Source organism: Hemitrygon akajei, chromosome 12, assembly GCF_048418815.1.
Source record: "Hemitrygon akajei chromosome 12, sHemAka1.3, whole genome shotgun sequence".
Classification (NCBI taxonomy): domain Eukaryota; kingdom Metazoa; phylum Chordata; class Chondrichthyes; order Myliobatiformes; family Dasyatidae; genus Hemitrygon; species Hemitrygon akajei.
This window is the reverse complement of record NC_133135.1, coordinates 65,126,365-65,142,711: the sequence shown is the minus strand read 5'-3', so window position 1 is coordinate 65,142,711 and position 16,347 is coordinate 65,126,365. Positions and strand designations below refer to the sequence as shown.

Here is a 16,347-nt window from a genome sequence, read left to right as displayed (position 1 = left end):
CTGTCCAGTTCAGGTGCAACCTGCCCTATTTGTACAGATCACCCCTTCCCCAGAATATTCTGCAACTGCTCAGAGATATCCTGGATCCTAACACCCGGGAGGTAACGCATTATCTTGGTGTCTCTTTTGTTACCACAGAATCTCCTATCCATTCCCCTAACTATCGCGTCCCCTGTGACTATTGCCCCGCCTGACTTCATCCTACCCTCCTGAGGCTCAGAGCTTTTACTGAGAAGTTGCTCTGAACAAAAGTACCCATTTTTCCAGAATAACATGAAGGAAATACAGACATATACTAAGGCAGCTGTGCAAATCAAAATGCCATCAAAATGTCAACAACTCACCGCTTGGGTCAGGGAAATATTTATCCACCAGCAGGGTGTACTCAGCCATGGATGTTAACACCCTGCAGCCAGTGGCATGTAGTTTACATTTTGGGCCACCTCCTTTACGATAGGCCTGACATAGAGAAGCAACAGACAAAAAAAAATCAGTGCCCACAGCAAACCAACTGCAAGTTAAATGTAGTATTAAACAGCCCAAAAGTATGTACCATGAGTCTCAAGGACAGCCTCTATTCCACCATTATGTGACTACTGAACAGTCCATTTGCACAAAAGACTTCACAATCTGACTTGAAATTGCCTTGCATCTTAATATTCACCTGAACTGCACTTTCTCTGTAATTGTAACACTTGACTCTGCATCCTGTAGTTTTTCCCTTGAATTACCTCAATGTACCGATATGATAAAGTGATCTGTATGGATGGCATGAAAGACAAAGTTTGTCATTGTACTTTTTGGTACATGTGACAATAATAAACCAATTTACCAATGTTTTTTTTTCTGTGACAAAATCTCTGGAATTATGTTCTCCGTTACAGGGGTGAAGTTCTGGTTGAATGTTAACCAGGCAGCAACCCAATGGTGAGCTCCCATCAAACAGCATCTGGGCTCGGGACACGATTGAGCCTGTGGTGAACAAGAATTCTGCTGGGGCTTGCTACTCTTCTGGAGAGACAGTGTTGCTGGGGACTGTGACAAACTAACCTACTAACCCATAAGTCTTTGGAAATCAGAGCGCTCAGAGAAAACTCATGCAGGCAAGAGGGGAACGTACAAACTCTTTACAGACGGCAGCTGAATTGAACCTGGATCACTAGCACTATAATAGCACTACACTAACTGCAATGCTACCATACTGAAGGTAGAGCAGTAGATATAGTGTATATGGATTTCAGCAAGGCATTTGATAAGGTAGCCCATGCAAGGCTAATTGAGAAAGTAAGGAGGCATGGGATCCAAGGGGACATTGCTTTGTGGATGCAGAACTGGCTTGCCCACAGAAGGCAAAGAGAGGTTGTAGACGGCTCATGTTCTGCATGGAGGCCAGTGACCAGTGGTGTGCCTCAGGGATCTGTTCTAGGACCCCTACTCTTCATGACTTTTATAAATGACCTGGATGAGGAAGTGGAGGGATGGGTTAGTAAGTTTGCTGATGACACAAAGGTTGGGGGTGTTGTGGATAGTATGGAGGGCTGTCAGAGGTTACAACGGGACATTGATAGGATGCAAAACTGGGCTGAGAAGTGGCAGATGGAGCTCAACCCAGATAAATGTGAGGTGGTTCATTTTGGTAGGTCAAATATGATGGCAGAATATAGTATTAATGGTAAGACTCTTGGCAGTGTGAAGGATCAGAGGGATCTTGGGGTCTAAGTCCATTGGACACTCAAAGCTGCTGCGCAGGTTGACTCTGTGGTTAAGAAGGCATACGGTGTATTGGCCTTCATCAATCGTGGGATTGAGTTTAAGAGCCAAGAAGTAATGTTGCAGCTATATAGGACCCTGGTCAGACCCCACTTGGAGTACTGTGCTCAACTCTATTTGCTTCACTACAGGAAGGATGTGGAAACCATAGAAAGGGTGCAGAGGAAATTTACAAGGATATTGCCTGGATTTGGGAGCATGCCTTATGAGAAAAGGTTGAATGAACTCGGCTTTTTTTCCTTAGAGCGACGGAGGATGAGAGGTGACCTGATAGAGGTGTGTAAGATGATGAGAGGCATTGATCATGTGGATAGTCAGAGGCTTTTTCCCAGGGTTGGAATGGCAAACATGAGAGGGCACATTTTTAAGGTGCTTGGAAGTAGGTACAGAGGAGATGTCAAGGGAAAGTTTTTTTTAACACAGAGGATGGCAAGTGCCTGGAATGGGCTGCCAGCGATGATGGTGAAGGCGGATACAATACGATTTTTTAAGAGACTCCTCGATAGGTACATGGAGCATAGAAAAATAGAAGGCTATGGGTAACCCTAGGTAATTTCTAAGGTAAGGACATGTTTGGCACAGCTTTGTGGGCCGAAGGGCCTGTATTGTGCTTTAGGTTTTCTATGTTTCTGTACTTCTGTACTGCGAAGTCACAGTTAACAGTTTCACTTTATAGAAATGTATTGTTGAATGCCAAGCTTTCTTTTTACTTTTGTCTGTTAATTTCTCATCAAGTTTTATATACTGTAAATAGGCTGACAGGAAATTCCAAAAAACACTACCAATGGTATTTTAAATACAAATAAAATTATATGGATCTATTCAATAAAATTAGTCACCTCAAATGAAGGCAATTGCATGTTAATAAAGATGAAGTCATTAATTTGATCATCATTGTCATTGTCATTCTATCACTAGTAATCTGCAAACACTAATTTATACTTAATTATAAAATTCTCTTGAACTGCAGTTGGCTGTGTCACTAAAAATCCTCTCTCCTCTTACCATACCAGCGAAGAAAATGACATGATCAGGACCAATACGTGTAATTTATGATCAGTGTAATTTCCTGCTGACTTCTCTTCCAATTTCAGGAGGGAAAAATAGTGGTGCTGATGCAAAGCATGAGAAGTTATTGAACAGATGTCATAATGAATGTAAAGAAAGCCAAATATCTATTGTATTTATTGTATGTATTATGAATAATACATCTTTTTTAAATAAGACATCCAATGACACTATCATGGAGAATATTAGCTATTAGATTACACACTAGCTATTAGCTATTACACACTATTAGATCACAAAACTCATTGCAAATTTTGCTTATCATAGTGACAATCTTGCTGTGGAGATCAAAGAGAGCCTGCAAACTGTGCTAAAAATCTGCATTCAGGTGTGGCTACTTACAAGGAAGGTGTTCAACCTTCCGTTTGTTAATTATGAGCTTTATAGTCGAATGTAGCACTAATGCATTTTATTTTATTTTGGCTTTGATAGGAATAACAAACCCGCAGAGACTGGGCAGATTGTGGAAGGATCACTGTGAGAAGCTTTAGGGACGGTAACTCTGTAAATTATAAGGTAGTTGGGATGAGGCTGGTCTTCAGCTTATGGTTTTGAACTGGGGGAAAGCTGATTTCAATAGCACAAGACAGAACCCAGTGAAAATTGATTGAGAGCAAATGCTTGCAGGTAAAACAATAGAGGATAAGTGAGAATCTTCTAAAAGAGAGTTATTATGAGTTCAGAGCCAACATGTTCTATAAGTGAAAGGCAAAGATGGCAAGAATAAGACATTTTTGACAACAGGAGATTTTGATCCAGAGAGGAGAAGGCCAAGTTGACTCAACCTATTCTCATAAGGCATGCTCCCCAATCCAGGCAACATCCTTGTAAATCTTCTCTACACCCTTTCTACGGTTTCCACATCCTTCCTGTAATGAAGCGACTAGAGCTGAGCACAGTACTCCAAGTGGGGTCTGACCAGGGTCCTATATAGCTGCAACATTACCCCTCGGCTCTTAAACATAATCCCACGATTGATGAAGGCCAATGCCTTCTTAACCAGAGTCAACCTGCGTAGCAGCTTTGAGTGTCCTATGGACTTGGACCCCAAGATCCCTCTGATCTTCCACAGTGCCAACAGTCTTACCATTAATACTATATTCTGCCATCATATTTGACCTACCAAAATGGACCACCTCACACTTATCTGGGTTGAACTTCATCTGCCACTTCTCAGCCCAGTTTTGCATCCTATCAATGTTCCAGTGTAACCTCTGACAGCCCTCCACACTATCCACAACACACCCAACCTTTGTGTCAGCAGCAAATTTACTAACCCATCCCTCCACTTCCTCATCCAGGTCATTTATAAAAATCACAAAGAGTAGGGGTCCTAGAACAGATCCCTGAGGCACACCACAGGTCACTGGCCTCCATGCAGAATATGACCCGTCTACAACCACTCTTTGCCTTCTGTGGGCAAGCCAGTTCTGGATCCACAAAGCAATGTCCCCTTGGATCCCATGCCTCCTTACTTTCTCAATAAGCCTTGCATGGAGTACCTTATCAAATGCCTTGCTAAAATCCATATACACTACATCTACGGCTCTTCATTAATGTGCTTAGTCACATCCTCAAAAAATTCAATCAGTCTCGTAAGGTACGACCTGCCTTTGACAAAGCCATGCTGTCTATTCCTAAACATATTATGCCTCTCCAAACGTTCATAAATCCTGCCTCTCAGGATCTTCTCCATCAACTTACCAACCACTGAAGTAAGACTCACTGGCCTATAATTTCCTGGGCTATCTCTACTCCCTTTCTTGAATAAGGGAACAACATCCGCAACCCTCCAATCCTCCAGAACCTCTCCCATCCTCATTGATGCAGCAAAGATCATTGCCAGAGGCTCAGAATTCTCTTCCCTCACCTCCTACAGTAGCCTGGGGTATATCCCCTCTGGTCCCGGTGGCTTGTCCAACTTGATTCTTTCCAAAAGCTCCAGCACACCCTCCTTCTTAATACCTACATTCTCAATCTTTTCAGTCCACTGCAAGTCATTCCTACAATCGCCAAGATCCTTTTCCGTAGTGAATACTGAAGCAAAGTATTCATTAAGTACCTCTGCTATTTCCTCTGGTTCCATACACACTTTTCCACTGTCACACTTGATAGGTCCTATTCTCTCATGTTTTATTCTCTTGCTCTTCACATACTTGTAAAATGCCTTGGGGTTTTCCTTAATCCTGTCTGCCAAGGCCTTCTAATGGCCCCTTCTGGTTCTCCTAATTTCATTATTAAGCTCCTTCCTGCTAGCCTTATAATCTTCTAGATCTCTAACATTACCTAGTTTTATGAACCTTTTGTATGCTCTTCTTCTCTTCTTGACTAGATTTACAACAGCCATTATGCACCACAGATCTTGTACCCTACCATCCTTTCCCTGTCTCATTGGAACATACCTACTCAGAACCCCGCACAAATATCCCCTGAACCTTTGCCACATTTCTTCCGTACGTTTTCCTGAGAACATCTGTTTCCAATTTATGCTTCCAAGTTCCTGCCAGATAGCCTCATAGTTCCCCTTACTCCAATTAAACGTTTCCCTAACTTGTCTGTTCCTATCCCTCTCTATTAAGTCTATTAAGTAGAGAATGCGTAGGTCTCAAATGCTATGCTAAAGGAGATAGAATTGTGATCACTATCTCCAAAATGCTCTCCCACTGAGAGACCTGACACCTGACCAGGTTCATTTCCCAATACCAGATCAAGTACAGCCTCTCCTCTTGTAGGCTTATCTACATATTGTGTCAAGAAACCTTCTTGAACACACCTAACAAACTCCATCCCATCTAATCCCCTCACTCTAGGGAGATGCCAATCAATATTTGGGAAATTAAAATCCCCCACCCTGTTCTTATTACTCCTTTCCTGAATCTGTCTCCCTATCTGCTCCTTGATGTCCCTGTTACTATTATTGTGGTCTATAAAAAACACCCAGTAGAGTTATTGACCCCTTCCTATTCCTACCACCCACAGAGACTCCGTAGACAACCCCTCCATGACTTCCTCCTTTTCTGCAGCTGTGACACTATCTTTGATCAACAGTGCCATGCCCCCACCTCTTTTGCCTCCCTCCCTGTCCTTTCTGAAACATCTAAAGCCTGGCACTCGAAGTAGCCATTCCTGCCCCTGAGCCATCCAAGTCTCTGTAATGGCCACATTATCATAGCTCCAAGTGCTGCTCCACGCTCTGAGCTCATCCGCTTTATTCATGATACTCCTCGCATTAAAATAGACACATCTCAAACCATCAGTCTGAGCACGTCCCTTCTCTATCGCCTGCCTATGCTTCATTTCCTTCAATAGTTGGTGTATTTTGTTGCAAATTTAGAAAATACAGATTAGAGAATACTTAGGTGCAACTCAGTTCACCACATTATTGAAATAATGTGGTTTTACTTGAGAAGTGCAAAGGAAATTCACCAGGCTGTTGTTCGGACTAGAGAACGGCAGTGATAAGGAGAAATTTAATAGACTGATTTTGTGTTCCCTGGAGCAGATTTTGGTCAGGGATGATCAAATAGATATATATAAAATCATGAGAGGCACAAGGGGGGAGAGAGAGTAGAATATTTACCCCTGTAGTAAGGCATATGAAAAACAAGATGCATGTGTTTAAAGTTAGAGGAAGGGGTTTTGAAGGGGATTTGAGGGGAAAGTTTATTTCACTCAGAGAATGATTGATATCTAGAACTTGTTACATCATTACATTTATGAAACAGTTATACAGGCACACAAATAAGCATGGTGTAGAAGGATATGGACTTAAAAGTCAGCATCAACATGCTGGGCCAAAATGGCCCATTTTTGTGCTATGCCTTTGAGGACTACTTACATCCTTGTTTTCATAGCATTCAATGCTGTTGTCATTTTTTACAACGATGTATCGATCTCTCCATTTCTTCAATTCTTCCACATATTGTATCACCACTTGTTCATATACCACTGTCCCAGTGTCTACTGGCTCCTGAAAGAAAGCATTTCAGATCTAAAGCATAATTCGGAGAAAACCAATTACTTCTTTTTAAGTTATTTAAGTGAGAGTTTAGGTATCTCACCATAAAACGCAAATAGAAAAGTGTCAAACACCACTGAAACAATGCTTGGTGCTAAGCATCAGGGATGCATGTAGACTCTCAATTCAATTCATGCTTTTCCCAGAACAAATCAGTCCAGACGAGGGGTTGTACATGATAGCATAGGAAACTTCAGTGGGAAGTGGGGAAAAGCAACACTCATTACAGAGTGTGTCAAACCTCGAGAATACTGAGTATGAGAGGAGGAAGGACATTCAATAGTTTGATACAGATTTCCTGGCTCCACTTTTCACCAAAGTTAACAGGCCATTAAAAAAAACAGGAGCTAGAAGCAAAATATTTTTTTAAAAATAATGAGCACATCAAAGAAATAAAGTTTAAACTGCATTTTGTTTTTTTTTTAGACACAAAAGCTTTCATCTAATGTCAGTTATTTTTCCATTCTGAAAGCAACTTCATTAATCTGTAACAGAAAGTTCAAATAAAATTACATCAACGATATATCCATTTGCTTCAATTAAGGCCAAGACATGCAAATAAGGGCATTGAGAGACAGCAGCAATTCTTAATCACCACTGCATATGGAATTAATGTAACGTGGTTGTGAAGATTTTCATTTTGGTATGTCCAGTGAAACCACAAATGTACATCCCAAAGATCTCATTAGGAGTACCCAATAGAGGAAGCTTTCATTAAAGCATTCACAATGTTGGTAAACTAAACAAGCAGAAGCATTCTTACATCAAATATGGAAATCTCTGTCAACAAGTTCACTCACCTAACTTGCCCAGACTTCATTTATCGGAGCAAAAATACTTTTATTTCGGTGCAATGTCTATAAATATATCCAATTACTCAGAAATAAGCTAATGACTGATCTGTCATGGGTTGAGGTTAGAGCTTTCTTCATCAGATGGTGAAAGAACAAATGGCCAATCTGTATCAAGTCAAGTATTATAACTTAGGCAAACACAACAACTGAACTGACCTCAGAAAGACTTCAGGACTATTATTTATACCAATGGCCAGATGCTCTGCTTTAGTGTTATGGCCCAAGAGTAAAATGCTTAGCAGAACATTGAACTAACTTCCCAGCCGTGGGTAATTATTTATTTTATGTTTAATTGGATGGGTAAACTAGGGCCTCTCAGATTACATCTTCAATGTGACAGCATCCTATCGATAAAAAAATTCCCTCTCATTTTTTTTTACAGCTCCGTGGTCCAATCGTTGCTTTGAGCAGGAATTTTTTTTAACACAGCCTGAAAACTGCAGAGCGCTTTAATAAAACATTATATAAAGAAAATTCCAGCTGTGCAGCAACACAGGCTGTGTGCATGGGAGTGATTCGATTACTGCACGACCACACACCCACACAACTTAGAGGAAACAGTGCTGTCAACTTGGATTATGTTGTCAAGCCTCCAGAATGGTGCTTAAACTCACTGGAATTTAGATGGAAGTGTGTACGTTTCAACAAAAAATGATTCCTTTTACACCTGGACAGACATGCAGAGGACAGGGTACAAAAGCAACTGGATTATATGATCCTAATTCAAATGCCTATTTGAACATTGCAGTGGAATCTCGTGAATCAGAGGGTGAATTGTTGCAGATGGACACACCATCACATCAGCCGCTGGACTGCTTTGTGCAAAAATGCAACATTTGTCTGTGTGCAAATTTCTCTTCCTTTGAAACAATGACCTGTGTTCATTGAGAAGTGTAACATTTTAGAACTAATCTTTTCAATGTTAGTGTTGTCTGAAAAGGAGATGGAGATTGTTTCACTGACTTTCAGAGCATCCCGAGGAAGAAAACTGCGAATATATACAAGGGTCAATTACAGAGATTGAGGTCGGAGGGTGGACTTCCTAGTTCCCAGCTTCCTATTTTAACTCAAGCAACACACACAAAATCCTGGAGGAACACAGCAGGTCAGGGAGCATCTACGGAAAAAAAGTACAGTCGACATTTTGGGCCAAAACCCTTTGGCAGGAGTGGAGAGAAAAAAGCTGGGGAGTAGATTTAAAAGGTTGGGGGGGGGGGGAAGGAGAGAGAGAGAAAAACACAAGGTGATAGGTGAAACCTAAAGGGGGAAGGGGGAAGTAAAGAGCTGGGAAGTTGATTGGTGAAAGGGATACAGGGCTGGAGAAGGGGGAGCCAGATACAGAAGGCCATGGAAAAAAGAAAAGGAACACCAGAGGGAGGAGATGAGCAGGCAAGGAGACAAGGTGAGAGAGGGAAAAGGGGATGGGGAATGGTGAAGGGGGGGCATTACTTCGAAGTTCAAGAAATTGATGTTCATGCCATCAGGTTGGAGGCTACCCAGACAGAATATACAGTGTTGTTCCTCCAACCCGAGTGTGGCCTCATCGCTACAGTAGACGAGGCCATGGATTGACATAATGGAATGGGATTGGGAAGTGAAATTAAAATGGGTGGCCACTGGGAGATATCACTTCGTCAGGTGGACAGAGTGTAGGTGCTTGACAAAGCGGTCTGCCAATCTACATTGGGTCTCACCGATATACAGGAGGCCACACCAGGGGCACTGGATACAGTAGATGACCCCAAGAGACTCACAGGTGAAGTGTCGCCTCACCTGGAAGGACTGTTTGGGGCCCTGAATGGTAGCAAAAGAGGTGGTGTAGGGGTAGGTGTGGCACTTTGTTCTGCTTGCAAGGATAAGTGCCAGGAGGGAGATCAGTGGGGAGGGACGAATGGACAATGAAGTCGCTTAGGGAGTGATCCCATCGGAAAGCGGGGAGGAAGGAAAGATGCTTTCCCGTTGGAGATGGTGGAAGTTTCGGAGAATTATGTGCTGGACGTGGAGGCAGGTATATGAGGACGAGGAAACACTACCCCCTTGTAGGGAGGTGGGAGAAAGGATTGAGAGCAGACGTGTGTGAAATGGCAGGGACGCTGCTGAGGGCAGCGTTGATGGTGGAGGAAGGGAAGCCCTTTTCCTTGAAGGAGGAGGACATCACCTTCGTTCTAGAAAGAAAAGTCTCATCCTGAGAGCAGATGTGGTGGAGACAGAAAAAACTGAGAGAAGGGGATGGTGTTTTTACCAGTAACAGGGTGGGAAGAGGAGCCGTCCAGGTAGCTGTGAGAGTCAGTGAGATTATAACAGACATCAATAGATAAGGTGTCTCCAGAGATAGAGACAGAGAGATCGAGAAAGGCGAGCAAGGTGTCGGAAATGGACCAGGTAAATCTGAGGGCAGAGTGGAGGCAAAGTTGATGAAGTCGACAAGCTTGAGTGAATGCAGGAAGCAGCAGCCATGCAGTCTTTGATGTAGTGTAGGAAAAGTGGGGGACGGACACCAGTGTAGGCTTGGAACATAGACTGTTCCACGTAGCCAACAAAAAGGCAAGAATAGCTGGAACCCCTGCGAGAGCCCATGGCTACTCCTTTTGACTATTTTAACTACCTTCATTTTACCTTGAACTTAGAGGGAATTTTGAAGAAGCAAGGTATGGGTTTGTTCGGAGAGATCACAACCAAAAAAAAATGTCTACACCAGATCAGAAACAAAATAAGCAATGCTGAGGTTCCGGTGCAAAACTGAATGAGCTTTGCACTATCAGTGTCAGCCATGGATTAAAAAGACCCAGTGGCCACACATTTTAATTCCATGTCCCATTCCCATTCTGATATGTCTATCCATGGCCTCCTCTACTGTCAAAATGAAGCCACACTCAGGTTGGAGAAACAACACCTGATATACCGTCTGGGTAGCCTCCAACCTAATGGCACGAACATCGATTTCTCTAACTTCCGTTAATGCCCCTCCTCCCCTTCTTATCCCATCCCTTATTTTTTTTCTCTTTCTGTCCCTTTCACAATCACTCCTTGCCTGCTCTCCATCTTCCTCTGGTGCTCCCCTCCCCCTTTCTTTCTCCCTAGGCCTCCCATCCCATGATTCTTTCCCTTCTCCAGCTCTGTATCCCTTTTGCCAATCAACTTTCCAGCTCTTAGCTTCATCCCTCCCCGTCCTGTCTTCTCCTATCATTTCAGATCTCCCCCTCCCCCTTTCAAATCTCTTACTATCTCTTCTTTCAGTTAGTTCTGACAAAGGGTCTTGGCCCGAGACGTCAACTGTACTTCTTATAGATGCTGCCTGGCCTGCTGCATTCCACCAGCATTTTGTGTGTGTTTACTGCGTACTGGAGTTGAGATGTTACATTGAAATTGTATAAATCATTGCTGAGGTCTAATTTGGAGTATTGTGTGTAGTTTTGGTCACCTACCTGCAGGAAAGATGTAAATAAGATTGAAAAAGTGCAGGGAACATTTACAAGGATGTAGCCAGTACTTGAGGACCTGAGTTATAGAGAAAGGTTGAATAGGTTTGGACTTCATGCCATGGAAGATAGAAGATTGAAGGGAGATTTGATAGAGGTATACAAAATTATGAGGGCCATTGATAGGGTAAATGCAAGTGGGTTTTTTTCCACTGAGCTTGGATGAGTCTACACCTAGAGGTCATGGGTTAAGGGTGAAAGGTGAAATGTTTAAGGGGAACTTCTTCACTCAGAGGGTGGTGAGAGTGTGGAGCGAGCTGCAAGTGCTAGTGGTAGATGCAAGATAATTTCAACATTTAAGAGAAATTTCACAGGTACATGGATGAGAGGGATGTGGGGCGTGATGGTCCAGCGGCAGGTCGATTGGACTAGGCACATTAATGGTTCAACATAAACTGGATGGGCCAAAGAGCCTGTTCGGCAATGACTTCGGATGGATATATTAGGAGGGAAAATGGAGGTTAGCTATTGTCTTAAAATTACATTTCCTCCTTCATAAGGAAAGAAAGTTGTTTACAGTGAGGTTCCACTGTTGTAAGGATAATAGTCAAATAAATGTCTGTAAAATCTCTGACCTCCCTCTGCTCCATGCCTTCACTGGCTTCCACCAATGAGGGCTGTTGCTCAGCTCACATGATGCCCCTGTTGCACTGGCCTACAAACACTTGGGCGTCAAATCGTCACAAACACTCTTTCAAAGCTGCACAGGCTCGAGTTCAATGAAGGGGAACATAAGGGGTAAGGTACAAACCAGATCTAGCAGCAACATCATGTAAAAAATCGGAAATGTGACCACAAATCACGTGCCACACTTGAGCAGTTTCACAGGAAATCCATAAGGAACACATTCAGCCTGATTCATGATGATAATTCATGAATGCATGACAAACAGATGCAGAGCCTCACTTCCGCTGGCCTTCAGGAGATAACATTGACCTTGTTGAGATTATAAGATCAGTTCACTTAAACAGCTATTGACATCCTGCATGGTTCAGGTACTTGGAGTAGTCAAGGGGAGCTTAAAATTCCTGGGTGGAAATAGATAGGGAGAGTTCTGAAGGAAAAATTGAATCTTATGAATCAAAGAATGTGGCAACATTGGAGCAATGGTGACATTTGCGGAAGCAAGTATCCTGGGCTGCAGTAAAGTTGAAGAAGAACTACTCAAACTTCAGGCAAAACAAATCAATTGAGTTGCACAGTTTTGGGCATGTTGAATGGGTTTTGAGCTCTAACAATGAGTCTCTCTTCTTCAGTGAAGGGCAAACGTTCATAATCTAGCCACAGAGCCCACAGTAAACTACCTTATCACCTTTCAGCTCCCTTGTGCTTTCTTTTGAGGTGTGACACACCCCTTTGTGTTGCTCTCCCAACATCAGAGCTGCAGCAGGACTTTGGATGGGGACTGGAACCAAATTAATGCCTGTTCTCTGAATGACTGTCCACAAATCACTGGTACAAGTCCTCCCCAAGTTTCAACAAGGTTCTGTTCCTGAAAATTGTTCATAACCCAAACACTTCACAAGTCAAAAATGCAGCCTCCTGGCACAACACTTAAACGAAAACCCTAAGCCAAGCAAGGGAAATGTCTAGTTAAAGCAGGGCATTGAACTCAACCATTCAGATATTTCCATAAACCATGTCCCCATATGAGAGAAGGTGCCTGCAACCCCACAGTAGCCAGCAAATACGTAGCACAAGAGATTCTCCAGAAGCTGGAAATCTTGAGCAACACACACACACACACACACACACACACACACACACACACACACACACACACACACACACACACACACACACACACACACACACACACACACACACACACATACACACACTTCTAGGGGAACACAGTGAGTCAAGCAGCGTCAACGGAGGGGAATATACAGTTGGCGTTTTGGGCCTAGACCCTTCCTCACTCCAGTCCTGATGAATGGTCTCGGCAGAAACTGTCAATTCCTTATTCCCCTTCATAGAGGCTGTTCGACTTGCTGAGGTTCCTTCAGCATTTTGTGTGTGTTGCAGTGAATCCAAGTCACCCTTTTCCCAAATGCTCACTCCTATTTATGGGCTGTACGTAATATTGGGTGCTTGTAGTCTGGGGAGGATCTATATTCTAATGTAAAATCAACACCAGATGAGAATCTCACTGTCAAAGATTAGTCAATGTCCAGTATCAGCTTCGGTGCCAATATCCATGGATGTTTTGAGTACCAAAACAACATCTGGAATGGGAAATCTAGGCCTGGTAGCAGAAGTGGCTGAGAGGCGACATGATGCATTTGTAAAAAAAAATTATGAGAGGCACAAGTAAGGTAGGCAGACATAGTCTGTTTTCCATACGATAATGGCATATAAAACTAGAGGGTATGGATTTTAAGGTGAGAAGAAGGACTTCTACAGGGGATCTAAGGGAAATATTTTTCCAAAGAGTAGTTGGTATCTGGAATGAGCTGCCAGAGAATGTGGGGGAAGCAGGAACAGTAACAACATTTAAGAAAGTTCTAAACAGGTATTTGAATGAACAGTCCGGGAGGGATATAGAAGCAAGTAGGATTAGTGTAGATAAGCATAGTGGTCAGCATAGACACAGCGGGCTGAAGGGCCTGATTCTACAGTGTATACAATATGACTGGATGGCATTACGTCACAGTACAATCCTTCACTGCCAACATTTGTGGCTCACAGGTATCATCTGATTAACTTGAGGCAAAATTTAAAAACAGGATTAGAAAGTACAATGTACCTCAGATTAAGTGCTCTTTGACAGAATCATGACTAACAACTGCAGAAGGGCAGCCTCTTTTCATGGTTCAGTTGATCATTTGTCAAAGCTGATGCATTTTGATAAAATGTGGGGATATTCAAAGACTTTGAACTCAACCACTTCCTGGCCTGACAAGTCATGCAAATAATTTGCTACATCCAAGGTTTAGCTGAAGTCAAGCTCAAATCTAATACAAATGGTAGAATTACTGGGATAGTGCTTTCAATTTATAGTTATAGGGACTATGCTCATTCTGGACTAGCTTGACTGGAATCTGAATGTTTGTAACTTTGCCATTTCTTATGTGAGCTTCTGATGGAAGATCAAAGTCAAAGAAGAGTTTATTGTTGTATGCACCAGTACATGTATGCACAGGTGCATCGAGAAACCTACTTGCAGCAACATCACAGGTGGCACATAACATCATACAATCAGCATTTTCAAGAAAAACATGAATTATATGTGCATAATTATTACAAGAAAATGCAATTAGAACAAAAAACACCCATTTCTGTGCCAGGTGGTCAACTGTTCAGATATTGCTGAACCGTAGTGATTAGGATTTGGCACGTGATTCTAGAACTGAATGGTTGAAGAGAAGCAACTGGTGATGTGGGTCTTCAGGCTTCTATACTTTCTTCCCAACGGTAGCTGCAAAAAGATGGCATGGCCTGGATGGAGGAGATCTTTCATGTTAGATGTTGCGTTCTTGAGACAGCACCACCTGTAGATACTACCAGTGGTGGGGAGCGATGTGCCTGAAATTTACTAGGCAAACTCTGCTACTTTCTGTAGCTGCTTATGTTCCTATACATTCAAATCACCATACCAGACTGTGATACTTCTAACAATACATCGTGGAAGTTTGTTGGAGGGTTCAATTACAATCCAAACTGCCTTAACCTCCGAAAAAAGTAAAGACACCAGCATGATTACATCTATATGCTGGGCCCAGGACAGGTCATCCGATATGTTAGTGCCCAGGGATTTAATGCCGCTGGCTCTCTCCAATGCCAAACTCCAGAGTAGACTGGTGCAAGTTCAACCTCCTTCCCCTTCCTGAAATCAACAGTCATCTCATTAGATTTGCTGATGTTGCGTGAGAGGTGGTTTTTGTGGCATCACTCAACCAGATTACCCGTCTCGCTCAAGTAAACTGGCTCATTGTCACCTGTGATTCATCTAACAACAGTAGTGTCACCAGTGAAAATGAGGATGGCATTGCAGCTTAGCCACACTGTCACGTAAGGCTAATTGTGGAGAGTGGAGAAGGGAGTTAAGCGCGCAGTTCTGAGGCACAGCTGTACTGATGGGCCATTGAGGAGATGGTCTGCAGTGAGGTAGTTGAGTATCTAATTGCAGATGGAGGGTCCTGAATTTTGACAGTGGGTTGAGATGAATGCTTGTGTTGAACATCAAGCTGTAGTCTATAGATAACAGCCTGACATCCAAGCTCCTGTCCAGAACAGAGTGAAGACCAGACAAAGCACATCTTCTGTGGTGGTGATTGCAACTAGATTATTGGACTGAAATGTTGGTTTTACTTTGCCGAGGTGGAATAACTAAGGCAACAATACTGGGAGGACCTTGGGAGCTGAGAAAAAATATGTGCAGGGGATTGGGGCAACCATGAGGCATGGGCTGGTTCCCGCTCTAAATTCTTGCTTGCCCTTCCACAGATGGTGTCTGACTAGCTGAATATTCCAAGTATTTTCTGTCTTTATTTCAGAGCATCAGGACACACAGTAGGATGCTTGTGGAGATGATTGCTTGAGGCCTGCTGCTTGTCAGGATGGACCATACCCATAAGGAACGTATCTCAGAGTTCCGAATGATCCACACGCCCTCTGAATGTATGTCACTGCAGTTGGTAGGATGACGCTTCCAATGCTGAAGTATATAACTTACCTTCCGATGCAGTAGTTGGGGTTGGACCTCTCCGCCTTGCTCTATCTCATGCCGAATGTGATTGAAAAAGGTCACGGGGTATTGCCGCTGGTAATGAGGGCTGAAATTCTTAAGTTCTGCTTCAGCCTTGCCTAAAAATAAAACAGGAAAATAATAGTAAATTGCACCACAGAACACAAAATCAGAGGCTTGCATGAATCATGATGGAATCTACCAGGTTAGATAATAATAATAACTTTATTTACAGTATATAGCACTTTTCGTAGAATAAGATGCATGCTCAAAGTGCTTTACATAGATTGTAAAATTAAATCAATATAGTCATAAAATATGAGACAACATTTAAAACATAAGTAAAAATGAACATTGTATAGAATAAAATGTAATCAAATATACCAAGTTATATAAATATAATCAATATCAACAGGCATTAAGTAATCCTAAAAGTAAGCCAGATTTAAGAAAAGCAGGCTTTTAGAA

The 16,347-nt window shown here is 42.6% G+C and overlaps 1 protein-coding gene across 1 annotated transcript in view; it reads right to left on the bottom strand.

The window, feature by feature from the left end:
* LOC140737119 (protein Niban 1-like) overlaps positions 1–16,347 on the bottom strand; it is a 140,193-nt gene that overhangs the window by 68,396 nt on the left and 55,450 nt on the right. Inside the window, exons 2-4 of the mRNA XM_073063304.1 lie at positions 15,868–15,998; positions 6,677–6,808; positions 345–459 (exon numbers count right to left, since the gene is read on the bottom strand). Coding sequence (XP_072919405.1) covers positions 345–459; positions 6,677–6,808; positions 15,868–15,998 — 378 coding nt within the window. The remainder of the gene's footprint in view (positions 1–344; positions 460–6,676; positions 6,809–15,867; positions 15,999–16,347) is intronic.